General features: G+C 45.9%; 1 protein-coding gene across 1 annotated transcript in view; it reads left to right on the top strand.

Annotated features, from left to right (window-relative positions):
* The first annotated feature begins 649 nt into the window (after positions 1-649).
* LOC131289492 (uncharacterized) overlaps positions 650-17,323 on the top strand; it is a 49,140-nt gene continuing 32,466 nt past the window's right edge. Inside the window, exon 1 of the mRNA XM_058318766.1 lies at positions 650-957. Within this exon, the coding sequence (XP_058174749.1) occupies positions 735-957 (223 nt within the window). The 5' untranslated portion in view covers positions 650-734. The remainder of the gene's footprint in view (positions 958-17,323) is intronic.

Below are 17,323 nucleotides of genomic sequence, written 5' to 3'. Positions count from 1 at the left end.
GTTATTGCAGCCAAGTCCGTGCGTGCGTGCGAAGGTTAGTGTTCAAAGTGTCGTGCGTATTTTTCCGCGGGCCATAAGCGAGGGTGCTTGTCCAACCGAGTGTGTTTTCGTAGTGTTTTGCGTACGTGCACGGGCGCCACACTAAGGCGGAAAATTTTCATCGTTCCAAAGTGCTCGCTCCTTAGTGTATTCCCGATTGTAATTCGGGCAAGAAAATAACACCACTGTCGGGGCCTGTCTCACTTGAAATAGAATCTGCTTCGCCAGGCTGCGTTAATCCGTGTGGCGCGTGTTTGTTCTAGTTCGCTGCAACATATTAATTAATTGTCGTGATTTCCGTGCTTTATCCTGTGCGTCACGGATAAGCGGCCGCTTCGTAATCGGAAGTTCGAGCGGCCAATCGTGGGCTGCTTTGTTTTTGTTTACGCTCGTTCAGCACCCCGTACCGTATGGTTGGCAAAAGTGCATCCGCAGTTCTGGTAGTCGTTGCGGTAGGTCGTCCTGCCAACCCATCCGTATTTGGAGCACTTCCGTAAAACAACAACCAGGTGAAAACCCAGTGCAACCAATCCGCCCAGTGTCAGGTGACATTCGAGAGCTCAGGCGTCGCCGCGAGGAGTACCAAAGTTTGGCCGCGTTTTCCGTTCGCTGCTTCGGTTAACGTGCTGCTGCTCCTTTCCGCAACCGTGGAAACCGCACAGGACGGTGCTGACGGCGGAGGGGGAGCTCTCACGATGAGCTTGAAGAAGGCCAGCCGCACCAAGAGTCTTTCGCTGAGCGGGGATGATTTTCCGCTGCGTCCGGCGGGGGGAACTGGTGGCAGTGCCACCGGTAAACCCAAGGCCAGCTTTGCCACGCCGAAGCGGCCCGAGGACACGTTGAAGATAATGAAGTACATCGACGACAACGTGATCGGGAAGGGTGTCGCTTTTCTAGGACCGTACGGACGTCGTAAAGGTACGTCGCTTTTTCTTCCTTTAATGTTACGGGTGCTTTTATTTTCTTTGTTATGGTATTATTTTAAGGAACATTTTACGTTTGACATACATTCGGAAGAAAAGGAGATGCCTAAAAAATTTTTTGTCGACCCCCAGACTCCCAATCCGTGAATGAGAATTTTAAACTACCTGGAATCTACGGTGACGCTCGCTGCCATTCCTTTATCCGCCGATCTGCTGTTCTTTGTTGTTGTTTACCTTTTGCCCAAAACTGGGTGAAAGTGAAATGGTTCAATCGGCCTAATTTTCCTCCAAGAACTGATGGGCATTCGAACGAACGAGACAGACGTCCGTGGGGGTATCCTTTTCACTCGACGGCGTGTATGGCGCATGCTCCCGTGTCAAGGATACGCTAACGCCATCACCAGGGCGGTCTTTGACCCCTTCGCTTCAACCCGCCGAACAACCCGCCCGAGGATGCTCGCGTCGGAAAGGGAAACAAATTCGCCCTCGGGCTTCTTTGTTGGTCGATGCATCCCTTCCGGGCAGGCACACAGCCAACCGGGGCTGCCTTGTGGAAAATTACATTACAGCGACATAACATCCGCTTTTCGGTGACGCTGAAACGCAGAACCATCCTTGATAATACGCGGCAGTTCTACGCTGCCTCACACCAGGCAGCATAAACTTCTCCCATGGAGGTTCCAATATTGGACAGCTGGTCGGAATATGCGTTGCGTAACTGCTTTGTATCTGACCGAGTGCCATCCACCGCCCGGGTTGGTTTTGAACTTGTACGTGAATTGCGTAACAAGCATCAGTGCGTCGTAATATAGATTCCCTTCCGCGCTTACGGATGACATGCAAAGGTTCTGCTACGTAATATGATTGTAATGTTTATGCCACATAATCGGCTCATGCACGATATTATTCCATAATTTCTCAAATAGCATATAATGGTTTTTATTTCTTCTTTCGGTCGTTGTACTGATTCTATAACATTCAATGTCATTTAAAAAATATGCAATCAGGGAAAATCCTAAACGTCTGACGCTAAGGGAGGTTTGGTTAAAATAATTCAAACTATACGATCGATTATAACATTGCTGTGACACAAAACTAAAAGGCTTGCAAGTAGTGAAACCAATCTCTGCCGAATCCACACGGAAGTTGAAATCTCAAAGATTTAACCTTCTTCGGTGGGTCGTTGAATTTTAAATCATTTACTAAACATGTCCGGTTCTTACCTTGGCAACAAATAGATCATCTTTCACGTTCAGTTCACATCTTTCCGTTTTAGTCAATCCAAGAAGAGGAGCTTTCTCTGAAGTGTTTCGAGATTCCTCGAATAGCTAATTGATTTACTGCAGTCCGCGAAAAGGACGGCGCATCCACGTCCGCCGTGATTAATGATGCTCGATCATGCCAGAGACGTATTTACGGCAGGTAAACACAACGGCCGACTAGTTTTTGCTACACTTTGCTGCATCCTGTCTGCGAGCAGGGAAAAGTTTTGGGTGCAGTCTCCGTCTAGTTTATATGGCACGCAAGTGGACATTTCTGTGTGTCACGTTGTTGGTGAGGATGTTTTCAATTCATTTTCTCGGTACCGAGATGAGCGGTCCGGGGATGGTGCGATTGTTTTCCGAAACAACCCACTTTCCGGCGAGCGTTTGATGAGGTTTTCATTCATCGGCGGTAACACCAAACACATACATTTTTAATTTGTTGAAAAAACAAACATCCGGCTGCGGAAGGCGGCAAGTAGACGGACAAGCTCGAAAGGAATCTTCATGAAGAGCTGCCAACCGATCATGCCACATGAGTCGCAAAGATGGCGAAACGATTGCAATGGGGTTATTTTTAAAAGGACACCTCTTATGCACATGCATCCACCGTGCTGCTACTTCCTGCCCCCCGGGTGCCTTTTGGGGTTTTTCCTTGTTTCGTTCCCAGAAACGCCACCAAGCAAGTCATCCTTGAGGGAAGGAAGCGTGCGCATTTCGATTCGAGACTCCGACGGCTCACAAAATGGCACCCCGAGAACACTTTCGCCTGCGCGCCGAACCGGTCGCGAAGCCCAACCTCTGCCCAGCTGGGAACTGTGGCCACCGTCCCGATATCCTCGGCCGGGAAACAACTATCGCTTTCAAGGCCAGGGTTAGCCCGTCGCGCTCGGGCAACCGAAGTGGCGGTATGCGGATGCTATCCAACTCGCACGAGTCGTCGTATGCGAACCCCCGGACGCAGCTGTGTGTCTGTCTGTCTGTGGTCCGTGCCCAGCCGTGGTCGCATCACACGTTAGTGTGTCGAGCAGCGAAAGTGCATCGGATCTCGGCGGCCGCGAGTGAAAACGAACGCTGAAATGCATCGGCGAGGACGACATCACGCACGCATAACCTAGTTTCCTTCGTCGGCCGGGGCCGGTTCCGAGATGGCGTCGACGTTCCGCCACTCTGGCAGCCGGCCGCGTGTATGTTTGTTTTCGCTTCTCCCTTCTACCAAGACATTGCACCGATCGGATGCTGTGCGAAGGGAAACCGATTCCCGACACGCAAAAAGTAAACGAGGAACTTGATACGAGAAAAACGTCCAGTCGGTTGGCTCCGAAGGCGGATCGTAGGATAAGGGATCGAGTAGCTGGCGTCTATATTTAGAGTGATAGTTTTTCCGACTGCAGAGGAAGTGAAACTGGCTTTCCCGGCGGCTAAACGCTTTCATGGCAGTTGGTGGAGTTTATCCAAGCCACTGATTGGTTTCCTATCACTTTCGATGGTGTCGAGCAAATTTGATCTTGTTAGCCAGGGCAAGATTACAAAGGAGATTTTAGTAGAGTAAACGATTAAAGCTTATGTTCAACACGGTATAAATTCTTAATATATTGATTTTTAAAAGTTGTAGAAGACCGATAGTAAATTTAAACATTCATTTATTTACTGAACTTCGCACTCGATACACCATAAAGCGCTTCTCAGTTTCTCTTAAATGTGGTTAATTTACTTGTATCTATGTTTTTTTTTTTTCTTAGAAACTGATTTGAAAATTGGTATGCATACCTTGGAATTTGCAATTTGATGCAGAGTTTGTGAGGTAGAATTTCCAAACAAAAACCCTACGCCTTTGATAATTTAGTAAAAGATAGGATATAAATTCATAAATTTCCTAAAATTTTCAAAAAATAAACTCAATTCCCACAAGTTTCCTAATGCATCTACATTAGTATCTTACATATAAACTAGAAAAGGGAATAACGATAGAGTAGACAAATTTTGATTGATGCTTGGAAATTGGTACCAAATTGTTAGACATAGAAATTGCCAGACCTACGGTCATGTTGATACTAAAGAAAAAGATCAATATCAAATCCTTTTGTAGCCAGTCCCTCAGAACATTTTTTCGCAAACCGGCATGACGTGAGAAAGTGTCGTGCAGTAGGACAACCTTCGCTACACACTCGGAAGTGCAGGACCAACCCTGCCGGAAGATAGTGTCAAGTGCACCGGGCTCGATTTTCCTTTTCTGTCGTTGAATCCGGCCGTAACTGGATGCTCGTCTGACGCCGTTGGTTTCACGCGCGCACACATACACACACATACAAACCTATCCTGACTGTCAATGCCACGGTTTTTATTCTAATACCGTTTGCAAGCAATCCGAGGGTGGCTCGCGAAGTGAATGCAACCGATGACGGCGGGGTTTGTTTCATGCTCAATTAGGCTCTGGCTCTGTTTCATGTTTCGCTGCATGGTTGGAAGCCTGGATATTTAGGTCTGTGGTTTGCTCGCGGTTGCCTTTATTGTGAGGTTGCTGCTGCCACTGTGCAGCTGATATCGACCTTCGAAGGCGTGGGCGGTTGATTAGCCGACGGTACCAGTACACCTTCCAGGCTAAACAAATCCAGCGTACCGCTATTTTTACATCGACAGGTGTTGCTATTTATTTTTCCATCGAAGACTTTTTCTGATGTCTCGCCCTACGCGTTGTATCGTATTTTAATGCGTTGCAAATCGCGCACGTTCTACACGGCTCTGGAGCCAGAAAGTGACTCAATGTGCAGTTGGTGATATCAGATGGATGGTTCCTTGCCCGTGTTATTTTTTTTCTACTTCAAATTGCATGATATTGCACAAAGGAATATTATTTTCCCACTAACGAAGAACAAACAAACGGACAAACAAGCCTTCTGTGTGCAGAACGGAATTATCGCGTTACGAATCGTGGAACAAGCTTTATTTGTTATGAGTTTGTCGCATTCCAAAGGGTGTGGGAATAAGAAATCTAACCCCGTTCGAGCCCTGGGAACTGGGGCTTGTAAAAGTATTTCGAATTTAGCTAGTGTAGAAGATTTTTATTTTCTTCAAGTAGAACGCATGAAACGTAATATGTGTACTGTAAATGTCATGCCAAAGAGTGATTCAAACTGTTAATGAAAAATTTACACTTCTTGCAATTTTTCATGGTACCGAAACACTTTCCTACTTTTCTTTTTTTTCACTGATTAATTAAGTTATTTTAATATAGTTTTAAAATAGCTGAAAAACACTCTTTCCGTATTCTTACTCCGCTGCGCGTTGCAAGAATAAACACGGCGCCACAAGTGGGCCGCACGCTCGTGCCATTTCTCGCCCGGTTAGCATTATTTGGTTCCGATTTTGGTCACCGCCCGAGTGGCGTGATTCTTGGCGATGCACACCACCTCCATTGGGGCCTTCCGAATTCCCATACCGCTTCCCTTTTCCGCGACTCTAACCAATCGTACCATCGGTGGCCGCACCCCTTGCGACTTGCAGGAAAGGAAGGAGCTGGTAAGCAATAAAAACGGTTCAGAACTTCGTCGTAGCCACAAACCGTGTGTTGGGGTGCTTACATTCGCAAAGAGCCCGTGGTCACGTACGCGTGCGCGCCAAGCCCTAGATGCACTTTTATGACGATTTTGGCGTCATCGCCGATGGAGAAGTTTTTGCGATGTAAGAGGGAAATTTTGAACCGTTTGGATCCATATCACCCTACTTTTGGAGTTGTCCACGTGAAGAGATTTTAAGGAAGTTAATTGACGCTTTATTCGTATATAATTTTGTAGATTAGGGAAATTCTAATCATTTCAGTAGAACAGGCAATCCTTTCATGGATTCTATTTTAATTGCAAGTTTATTTAACTAGCAAGCATTTCTATCCGCCACTTATTCCTCGCAAGATTGCACTATTGCATCCCCTAACGAGGCAAACAACAGAAACCCCATACTTCCTGCAATTGGCAAACGGTTTATTGGTGAAGTGATAATAACCCCAGCACCTTATTGGACGCAGTCACCCATCACTCGGTGGAGGCGTGCACACGGCTGTGAGAACCGTTCCTTTCCTGCGCCGGGAACCGGCTAACCGTCAACAGAAACCAGATACTCTAGCATCGGGCGTCCTTATCAGAATCCCGAGCCAGAAACTGAACGAGTGGACGGTGGTCGTGCTCACGTTGTTTACTACCGCCTGTCCCCGGGGCCTGTGACAACCCTTGCTTCCGTTTGTTGCCTGCCTTTCCCACCGTCCCACATTGATATTGCGTAAATGAAGGTTCGGAAACTGGCAATTCCGACGTGAGTGGAACCATACCGCCACGGTACGCTGGTAGCAGCTGTGTTTGGGTTAGTCTGCCTTATCACGGTCGACCAGCTGAGCTTAGGAATGAGTGAGAAGAAAAAAAACACTTCATCCCAGGTCCACACACAAGAAGCTGGTCGATGATCCAGCGAGATGAGCCGAGGCGGTTCCGGCTGGATTCCGTCTAACGTTGTTTGATTTGCTAATTGATATTTTGACCAAATTCTAACAGTCTCGATTATCAACGGTTGTGTTTTGGTGAAAAATGAAAATGAACGGTTTTTAAATCTATTTTAAATGAGGTTGGCCGGACAAGGTTTTATAGTTTTCAATAATATTATTTGTCTTTTTTAGCTTAAAGACCGTTGAAAAAACAAAAAGCCAAACAACATTTAAAGTGGAAAACTTGAGTTTATTCATTTATTTTATATAAAATACAAGCAACTATTAATTAAACTCAACCGAGAATCTTCCAACTGCTTGCCGGTGCAGGAAGGAAATGATAAGCAAGTAGCATAATAAAATCTTTCGAAAAAGGTTATGAAAAACATCATGATAACCTTTTGTTTGTGAGATTGTGAACGGCTTCGCCTACCTCTTATCGTTTCGAATGACGTTGAATAAAGAGTCTGTCCACTAACTGCCATCCTCCCCCCCCTTGGGGCGGCCACCACCAATCTTCACCACGCGACACACGTGCCATTCGGTCTGCTGAGTGCTGATGTGTAGCCACTCAAGAAGGTGACAAAAAACTTACCATCGCATGTCCGCACATCATCGTCGAAAAAGGCTCCATGGGGTGGACCTTCGCCCTTCAAAAAAGAACCAAGCGTGTCATAGGTTTTGCTTCCACGACCAACTGTGGACTCGCGGGGTTGCGATTATTGCTTGCCACTGATTGCGCGGAGTGACGCGATCGCGAATAAATTGATGCGACACGGAGAGGGTTGACTCTCTAGCGACTTTTCCTCTTTCACCGGGTACGGGGTGGGTGGTGGGTGAGCGGGGTGTGGCTAATGGATGTGGTGGTCGGTTTGATTGTTGACCCAAACCGAAGGGTGCGGATGGACAACAACTGAACTGATATGTGGACGCGCGGTGGTAAGGGATCGAAGAACACACATTGCACGACACACGCGCCCACCCTGAGCTCCCGGTGCACGTTTTCAATCGCGTGCATTTCCCACCGAAGTGGCCAGTTTAGGGAGGGGGCGACGCACGGCACGGCCAGGCCAGGCCATCAAGAATTCGCGTGTTCACCAAGTTAACGAAGTTAGAATTCCGATGCGCGGCGTTCTTAGTCAGCAAATCCGGAGCGTCGGAATGCGCTTGCCAACGGAAGTATGCAGGAAGTGAATTGCAGGATGGGTTGGGTGGTTCTAAGGGGGTGGAGGAAAGTGTCATACAATGTTTACGTTTCGTGAAATGTGCTGCCGGTTCATAATTCATTCTACTCGCGGCGGAGGAAAAGATTCGATGGCGGTGATACCATTTACAACCGAGTGTTAATTTTTAAAGGCATGAGAACGCCATTTGAGTCGTTTGTTCACGCGGACGAATTTGTTAGGCAATATGCACCACGTTATCGCGAGGTATATAATTCAAGAATATATAATTCACGATTATTGAAGCTAAACACTTGTTTGTTTTGAAAACGTGCCTTCCGACACGTCACCTAGCATTAAGTATATCAAGTGTCTTTTATTCGACTGGTCTTCGAGTGGGATATTTACCTACCATTTGCCACTTCGTTAAATTTGTGACTTTTCAATCAACGTTTGGCTATTTTTCTACTTGTTCTAATGCCTAATCTGAATTCGATATATTTTAGTTTTTTTTTTCCTTAAATAAACTTCTAGTCTTTTTGTTAACAATTAGAAAAGAAGCTTTTAACAATCTGCAATTTGTCAGAGTAAGGGATTGCAATTAGTGTTGTGCCTTATGAATTTCATACGAATCTTTCACCCAAGATTCATTCAGATTGATACATGAATCTTTTGGGATTCGAACCATCGAACGTTGATGAATCGTGCGAAACCTTAATGAATCTTGATGAATCTTTCATGGATCTTTAACGAATCTTCAAGATTTCTTCATTGGCGTAGATCATGCGACAAATAAAGGGTTTCTCTACTGTATTTGTAGATCTTTAGTTAATTAACATTAGTCAGTTAACAATCTCTTTGGGATGAATAATGAATCTTTGGGATTCATGAATCTTTAATTAAAAGACTAATGAATCTCTAAAAGCAAATGCAAAGAATCATTCAAAATCATGAATCTGAGTCGGAATCACACAACTCTAATTGCAATTATTTTACTTTAATGATGCACTAACAAAATAAATAGAGAATTTAGTTATTTTCCGATGGAGCAATTATCTTTTCTTTGATTTTCACCCTTTTTCGGTAGCATTTTATTCGTTTTTATATTTACAAACCAAACCAATCTCGTACTGTGTTTGAAAAATATTTGTTTCCGCTTCACTTAACCGTCGATGACGGCGAGTGATATGGGTTCTATGAATTGCTGCACTTGTGTCCAGCTGTATGCGGTTTGTGTGCCGACCATATCCTTCGTTGTCGTTACGGAAAAGGGCGTGGGCGATCGATAACGCGCTCAATGCCAGTGATTTGTCTGGGCATCTGTGTTTACGCTTCGGCAACCCGGACATTAGCATTCGTCGATCGCGTTTCTGCTTCTGGAGGCGCGCGCTTCATTGGCTATCCCTTGTTTAGTTGCAAAGATTCCCCGGGTGGCCGCAAACCCCGGTTCAACGGTGTACGTGCGTGCGTGTGTGTGGCTTATTTAAATGCAAAATGCAGCGCGCATCGATCGAGAAGTGGCACGCAAACTGGCCGCGAGCAAAGTGCACCCCACTTAAGTGCGGCATCAAATTTAAAGTTAAACATCCCCTTCGGGGGTGGTGGGCACGTGCACCGACCGGGGGGGTGTACCGCTGATGGAGCGATAATTGGGAAGAAGGGGCCGGAGCTGGTTGCGAAACATGTGATTTTTCGATTAATATGCAGGCGGGTAATTTTGTCGGAAGGTGTCAACGGTGCCGGAACGTGTTTAGACGGCTCTTTGTCTTAACCGTAGTTAATAATACTGCTACAAGTGTGGATAATTTAGGGCTCGTTTGCAAAATTGTTCGTAAAATCTTTACTAGCTTAAAACCCATTTTCCCCACGTGTTATTTTGTTGTTTTTTTTCTTTCTTCTTTATTTTTTAAAATAATTTATCATCTTTCTTGAGTTGAAGCAGTCAAGCAAACTAATTATCAAAAACAAAACAATAACTTCGTTTGTTGTGTCTCATAAGTAATGTTGTTTTCTATGTTCTTTGGAATATAGTGCAGCTTCCTGTTCAACTAACGAATGTTTGTACCAGCTCTAGTTTTATTATTGTCTAGAGTTCGTTGGTGCCAACGAAAAGCGTGCACAAGCTTCAAGTGCACTGTCCAAATAGACACAGCACGGCAATGAATCACCGAAATGGAAGCAGCCGTTCGTATCAACAAAGTGACCGCACACAGTCTTCGTTCCTTCCCCCCTCCTACCCTCTTCAATCCCGGGCCCCAACTCATCGGCACGTGGCGATCGTCCCAAGTGAAGTGCTAGTATATTTTGCGATGATCCAACTCCTCCCGAAGCAAAGCCGGACGCCATCGTGGTAGTTCACGCGAAAAATGGCACGAGTTGGCCAAGTTCTCCGGCCAAACAAGGGACACTAACAGGGCGACTAATCTCACCACTGTCAATCCTGGCAGCTCCCCGGAAGCCAAGCAGCCCGGTGTTGGACGCGTGCAATGCGCGTGCCCACCTCCACCGGACGCCATATGTTTGCGAGTGTCTTTCGAGTGTCAAGATTTGTTTGCTTTGCTGCCTCGGCCAAAGGGACCAAGGGACCAAAGCGTCCGGCATGGAAGTAATTATCATCAATTTATTCGTCCAACCGTTTCGCGTCCGAATTGGAGCTGCTTCGGAGTGGCTGCCAGGACGCCACGAGCCACACGCGTCCCGGGTCGGGAGGAAAATGCATTGGAAAGCAAATAATTTAACACCTCCCGTCGGCGAGAGCGACGCGATTAGTCTCTTCTGTTTGTTGATCGTCGGCGTTAAAACCGATTCATCGGTGTGGTTTAAATGCGCATTTCATGTCCGTTGCAATTCACGTTGGAAACGTGGCCCGGGTGCAAGAAAGAGCGCAAGAGTGATAGAGCTATCTGGAAAAGCGGTGCGGGAAAGAAAGTCCACGATCCGAAGCGTATCGATGGCATGGTGTTTGGAAACTTTCCGTTTCGCGAAACAGAGAGAAGCGATTAAAACGAACGAGATGATGGTGTAGACACGTGCCCGGACGGAGGCGTATCTTTTTCCGCCGATAAGGAAGTGATCGACACCGAGATCGATCGTCATATTTTGGAACCGAAGCACGGCGAGTTTTCAGTTTTCTTCTCCCGGCACGATGCTTGTCTTACAAGGCTGCCTTTCGTTTCGGTCTATTAAAGATATTTTAAACAATATGACACGTACATCTTTTTTGCGTGCCATGAGAAATATCTCGTATGAAGTCCGTGTTTTGCGTCGCTCAAAAACCCTTTAAGAATTAATCCGGACGTTGCGGAAACGTTCGCCTACCGGGGAAAAAGGGGCTTACTGCGCGTTATGTACCATACTGTTTGGGTATTGCAGTTGCGCCATGCACTTTTATCGCTAATCGTTGACCGTCTGGACAATCTACGAACGTCGTGTGCCTTTGGCAAGCTCTTCCGTTTTGGCTGCGTGTTTGTTTGTTTTCCACCGGGAAGGCACGTTCGTTCGTTTCCACCCTTTTTTTTTCGTTCTAACACTCCTTTTCCTGTGGTCTGGAGGGGGTGTAAGGGAAGATTATCCCGTCTAAAACCGGCTCGCGTCGAGCGTTTGTTTGGTTTCACGGATTTGGCACCCGCGTTTCGTTCGACAGAGTGACGCAAATGGTGTTGCCAAACTTCTGCGGCTGGTAGCCTTTTATGAGGTGTGATTGACCGCAGCACCTAACATAGTAGGATCACGTGGCATGGGAAGATGTGTCTTCCTCCTAGGGACATTTTTGGGGATGGTGTTGCTAATTTTTCCCCCCTTCTACGACGTACACGAAAAGCGATCGAATTACAGAGACAAATCGTCCGACGCGGTAACTATTGACCTAGAAATGTGTAACACGATTTTTCCGCGTGTTTCCGGTCGGGGAAGATTTTATTTTATGATCGGGCTGTTAATGTTTCCTTTTCATAACGATTTTATTCGTCTAGAGGATCGTGGCACCGAGGCAATAAAAATGTAACTGACGAATCTGTGACTCAATCCCAATTCATCTTCATGATCATATCTTTGCGATATGTTTTGCAACTGAGCTTTCTTACTACAGATTAAAAAATACTTTCGTTGTTTTATTTTTAACATTTCTTCTTTTATTTGTTTCCTTTCCATGTCGTTTTTTCTTTTAAATTCTACATGTTCCACATTCTTTTGTAATTCCGCATTATTGTTTTTTGACAACGTTTTTTACCTTTTTTATGTAAGCAAAACCTGAGAAACAACACATGTTAAGAGTAAACGCTAATTTAAAAATAATCCTTTCAAAGTTATCAGAAAATCGATATAAGTAAAATGCTTAATTTTCACCCAAATGAGACATGAATTGAAAAATTGGAATCAAATAGCGTTAAATGTAAACTAGTTTTTTTTTCCAATAGCTAGTTTAAATTTTATTTCTAAGTCTCAACTATTTTCAGAAAAAACGGTTATTTTCATCCAAATATTGTCCATAGAAAAGTTTTCTTAAAAATATTGATAGTAAAATTTTGAAATGCTTAGAGTTTTTCTTTTACGATTGATCTACTATATTCTTCAATTTCAATTACTTTCGCCGGTAACAGTTTGTATAAGACAGCAGTAGGGGCGAAATTGTTACAAAATGCCTAAATCAGTACTGTCAAATTTACGGTCGATCTGTTCGTTGCTAACCGTTGACAACGCACGTTGCAGCTTGTTTGTTCAACACATCTTTCTCAACATCTAATTGATAAGCTGTAATCGAAATTGCAACGCAGCGAACCCGGTGGTTCACGCATGGCAATCAATGGTGATTTAGCACGTTCGTATAATGTATGCAAACGACGTAATTGCAGTGCGTGCCATGATCAGCTAAATCCCTCCAACAGGTGCCTTCTAGCTTGCGATCCGCTTGGGGAAGGCGGCGGGGGCATGGTAGGCCTGATTCAAACTCTCCCTCTTCTCCGTGAAAGCTGCCGGAGACTTTCGTTTTCAATCTCCACACACGACGGCTCCGTTGCGTGCATCATCGTTCTATGGCGTCGCGGAAAACCTGGACAAAATGGCTGAAAATCGAACGATAAATTAAACCACCCATCGGCCGAGCCACGTCTGATTAGGGGTTGATGGTTGGGGTATAAGTGTGGTTGATGCTGTGTGTGTGTGTGTGTGTTTGTGAGCGACTCCCTGCCGCGCCGGTAGCATTCGTGAATGAAACCACCGACCCACGTTTCGAAAGATCTGATCTCGCGCGGGCCGAACGTGACTTCGAATCTTGCGTACCGAACTCGCCGCGACCTGTCCGTCCTTCGCGCGATCATTTTTCGAGGTTACGCGTCGGATGACTGTGTCTGTGTGTGTGAGTGTATGTATGCGCAAGTGGGATGGCGTGGTAAAGGGTGAAACGAATTTTTGCGAATCGTACGATCGTGCCAGACATGCTGGCGGCCGCCAGGCGGCGTATCTTTAGAAAAACGAAAAAATATATTTCTTCTACACTTACCCCGATCGTCTTGATCTTTGCGAAGGTGCCACCGTTTCGTTCCGTTTGGGGTGTCCGACATAGGGTGGTTTATTATAATGAAATTAACGGGGGGGGATAGAGTGTCGTGACGAAGGGACACCTCGACGGAAGGTAGTGTTCCTTGACGGTTGACGGGCTCATTGGCACGAAGTGGCTTGTTTTTTTCCTCCTATTGCTTCATTTTAATTACTCGATCGACTGCAGAAGCAAGCAGAGCGAAACATGAGAACATTATCATGGGAGGATGTACAACTTGGCGAGGCGATACCGTGATGAAATGTGAGGATAGGTTCCGATACACCTGGCTTGACGAAATTTTTCATCTGAAGGTAAGAGAGCTTGAGCAATTTTATGCTTGACCTCGTATCGCTTCGGAAGAACTGCAAACATTCTTATTTCCTTATGCCTTTCATAGAGAACTTACAATTATGCATATTTGTTCTTTCATTACATTTTTGAAGAATGCTTGAATTTTGTCACTTTGCAATTGAATTTTTTAACAAATTGTTTATTGTTTATTTGATACTTATTCTGATGGATATTATTTTTAAAAATTGCATTTAAATTACTACAGTTTTAATATTTACAATTAATCATCCTTGAAGGTTGTGTTGAACAAACCTCTGCTTCGATACTCGAACTATCCTTCCCTGCGGCTAGATTTACACCTAAAAATAGGTATGTTACGGTGGTTGGATGTTGTGCCCCATTGAACATGGGTTTTTGCCACCCTGCGAAACCACGTTTGTCCGCGGACACCGCCAACTTCATATTCGTTTTGCGCGACAAGATTTTGGAGCGATAGTTTTGCAATGTTTGTAGGTCACCGGAGCCACCCGTCGTCTGTTCACCGCTGCCGCCCTCTGCCCCCTCCCTCCCCGTCCGTGTGGCGATTAATGGAGTTTTAATTGAAGGTCTCACGGCAGTCGGCGTCACGTGAAGAATTTAAGTTTTTGATTGATGATGTTGGTTGCTGGCGAGGGAGGGAGTGTGCGAATTTTTATATTTACCTACCGCCACCAACAAATACCGCGACCTCGAGATGGATGGGAGGGAGGGGGGGAGGGGGGGAGGGGGAAGTGCACAGACACAACCATTCAGCCTCACTCGAGTGTGGACTTCAGGAGTCTCAGACTGACGTCAATGCCAAATCCGGATCGGTGAAGCTGCAAAGGGTCCTTACGTAAAGTCATTAGCAAAAAGCTGCGGCGACCAGATCGAAGCACCCAATGGAGCCTGGTAGTTACCCAATGGATAGTAGGGAAAGTGGCCACCTCTTCAGTGTGCATTGTTTGCGATACGAACAGAAGGTGGTGACCTTCCCGAGGTATGGGGTGTCTCCGAAGGGTTTGTGCGTGAGACGAGAAATGCTTTATCTTTCATGGTTTCGTTTGCAGAATGGCTCAATTTCATCTCCATTTCCTTACAGAGTTCAGCTCGGCGACTCAACAATGTTTTTATATCGATCGATTGAGAAAAAAAAGTAAACGCTCAAAGATCAATGTCTCGGAAAAAATTCTTCCCAGACGGTTTTGACCCCTGCAGCTATACGTTACAAGTCCCACTCGAGTCGAGTGCTCGAAGGGGTGCCGCCTTGACGACGGCGTGTTGCAATCCTTCTGGAAGATGGAGGTCGCAGGCGATTGAGAGAGAATCTGGTTTCGACCCGACCGCAGCTTCATGCCGGTTCGAGCTGGTTCCGGCACGAAGGAAACAAAACAACCGGCTCAACCGGCAACGTCAATGAGCGTCGTCGGGGTGACTCGGTTGTATGCAAAAGCCATTCACACAGGCCCTCCAGTAACCTGTCGCACCCAGGGGGGTGACTCCTGCGCAGCCGTCCTTCGAGGTGACTGCTTTCCGGCTCGAAAACGAAATGAAGTCTTACCCCCTGAACCGTGTCCGATGTTTGAAAGAAAGAAAGCAATACCCCGTTGACGAAAGAGGACCGGAAAGGTCAAGCAAAGGGGCTCGAGGAGAGGTCCACGGATTGTGAAGGATCAGACAGGCAGTCGTCACCGACGCGACGGTAAAGTGACGCTAGGTGAGCAAAGTCTGGCCGTGCCCAATCGCCGATCGCGAATCTCTAGCGAATGCCAAACATCGTCGGCTGATTGACGGGACGACGGACCGTCTGGTCGTGCGCTTCGTTACAGCACACAAAACTGTGTACTACAAAATCGCCCCGACCCATCCACTAAACGCTGGCTCGGGCTGAACGAGATTCCCCTTTCGCTGAGACATTCCAATCGTTTTAATGGGCCTGCCCTCTGCTCCCGTAAGGTGTAAGGCGTGAATTACGTATCAAAATGATTGACACCGCGAGGCGAAATTGCTTTCTCAATCTGCCAGTTCTGTTTGTCAGCTGTTACCGGAGCGTTATGTAATGAGAGTTCGATGGACTAGCATCGGACGGCCCGCCACCACCAACGTTGGACATTAATGAAACTCTAAACACTTCGCTCCGGGTAATGTCAAAGTCTTGCAAAGTGCTTGCAGAAAGTCTATTAGCGTCAGCTTTGTTTTTGGGATTGGAATCTTTTCAAGTTGACGAATATCGAATAACGAAGTGGTAGAAACGTTTCTCAGTCTAACGTTTGAACTCAATTCAACATCCGCCCAGGTGTTACTTTCAATCACCATGCGTACAAGCTCTAAACGTGTCGCTGCGGTGAGAGGAGAGTAGTATTAGGTACAACGTGTATAACTTTAAACCCACCGATCCTTTCATCTTAAGGATTTCTATCTCCTCCCATCGGGATGATGGCGTGAATATTCGCTTGTCAACTGCTGCTCTCCGTCGCAGATCGTCGCTTGTTTCCGCCACGGCCCAACAACCTGTAACGGTGTGCCGACAATGGATTTCTTTATGACCGACTCATGTCGTCGCAAGACATCACAGCTCGACCTGTTGCCAACAGGAGGACGACGTTCTGGAGGTGGATAAATTGCAGTTCCTCCCCTTAGTCGGGCACCGGTTGCGCCTGTTTTTATTTTCCCTTCTTTTATCGTCATTAAATGGGTGTGAAAAGTAAAGCAATGTAAAACAAACACGTCGAAAAATGATGGATGCAACGTGTGGTTTGTTTGGGATAGCGAGGGATTTGAGACCGCGTCCGGTGGAAGAATGGATGCGCTGCGATTAAATGAGGTTCGAAGACGGCGACGGCAGTGCCGGCTCGGTCGAGAGTTATGAGATGTTGTGATATAAATACATTTCAACGGTGGAATGAAATTATTTATTGCACCTCGCCGAAGTTGCCTGACGACCAACGGAAGGTAAATCAATGGAACTGTTTAAAATTCGTAACACACCGTTAAAAGATGTTTGTTTGTATACTCTTTCTCGGATGAATTGCGTCTTGTGTCATTTAGTGTAATCGTTTGGTATATTGAAAGATCTCTAGGCGTATTAAAAGGGTAATTGTAGTCCGAGAAGCTATTCTGGAAACAATAAAGACACAAATGGTGAAGTACTGAAAAGTGTATTATTTTTTCACATGTTACCTGCGAGACATGGATTATCATAACATTATTAGGAATACATTTCGATTTCAGATTTTAACGATTCAGATTCGCTAGTAATACTTTAACTCGTTCCGATAGGAACACAGCTTTCCATCTAGCTAGTTCGCCAGAGTGTTGCTGTATTTCGTGCTTCCTTATCGCTCCGGTATTGCCTAGCCTGCTGACTTGGAAGATCGCCAATGGTGGTACGCCGTCCAAGTACCCAAGCTATATACGCTGATAATGGGAGTGGAGGCAACCGGAGCAAATATTATCGTAACGCAAATATTGACAACAATCCCCGCCAAGCAGCGAGCAAGGTTAGACGTTGGCTGTTGTTTTAACGCCTGCTCGCTGGAAACTCATTAGTTGGGATGAGTGTTGGGTTGTTGATGTGGAATGTGGACTTCTTCGAGTTAACCCCCTGGCAGTGGAATACG

The sequence above is a fragment of the Anopheles ziemanni genome, chromosome 3 (genome assembly GCF_943734765.1).
Source record: "Anopheles ziemanni chromosome 3, idAnoZiCoDA_A2_x.2, whole genome shotgun sequence".
NCBI lineage: Eukaryota > Metazoa > Arthropoda > Insecta > Diptera > Culicidae > Anopheles > Anopheles ziemanni.
The sequence above is the reverse complement of the archived record's forward strand: the minus strand, read 5'-3'. Positions and strand labels throughout refer to the sequence as shown.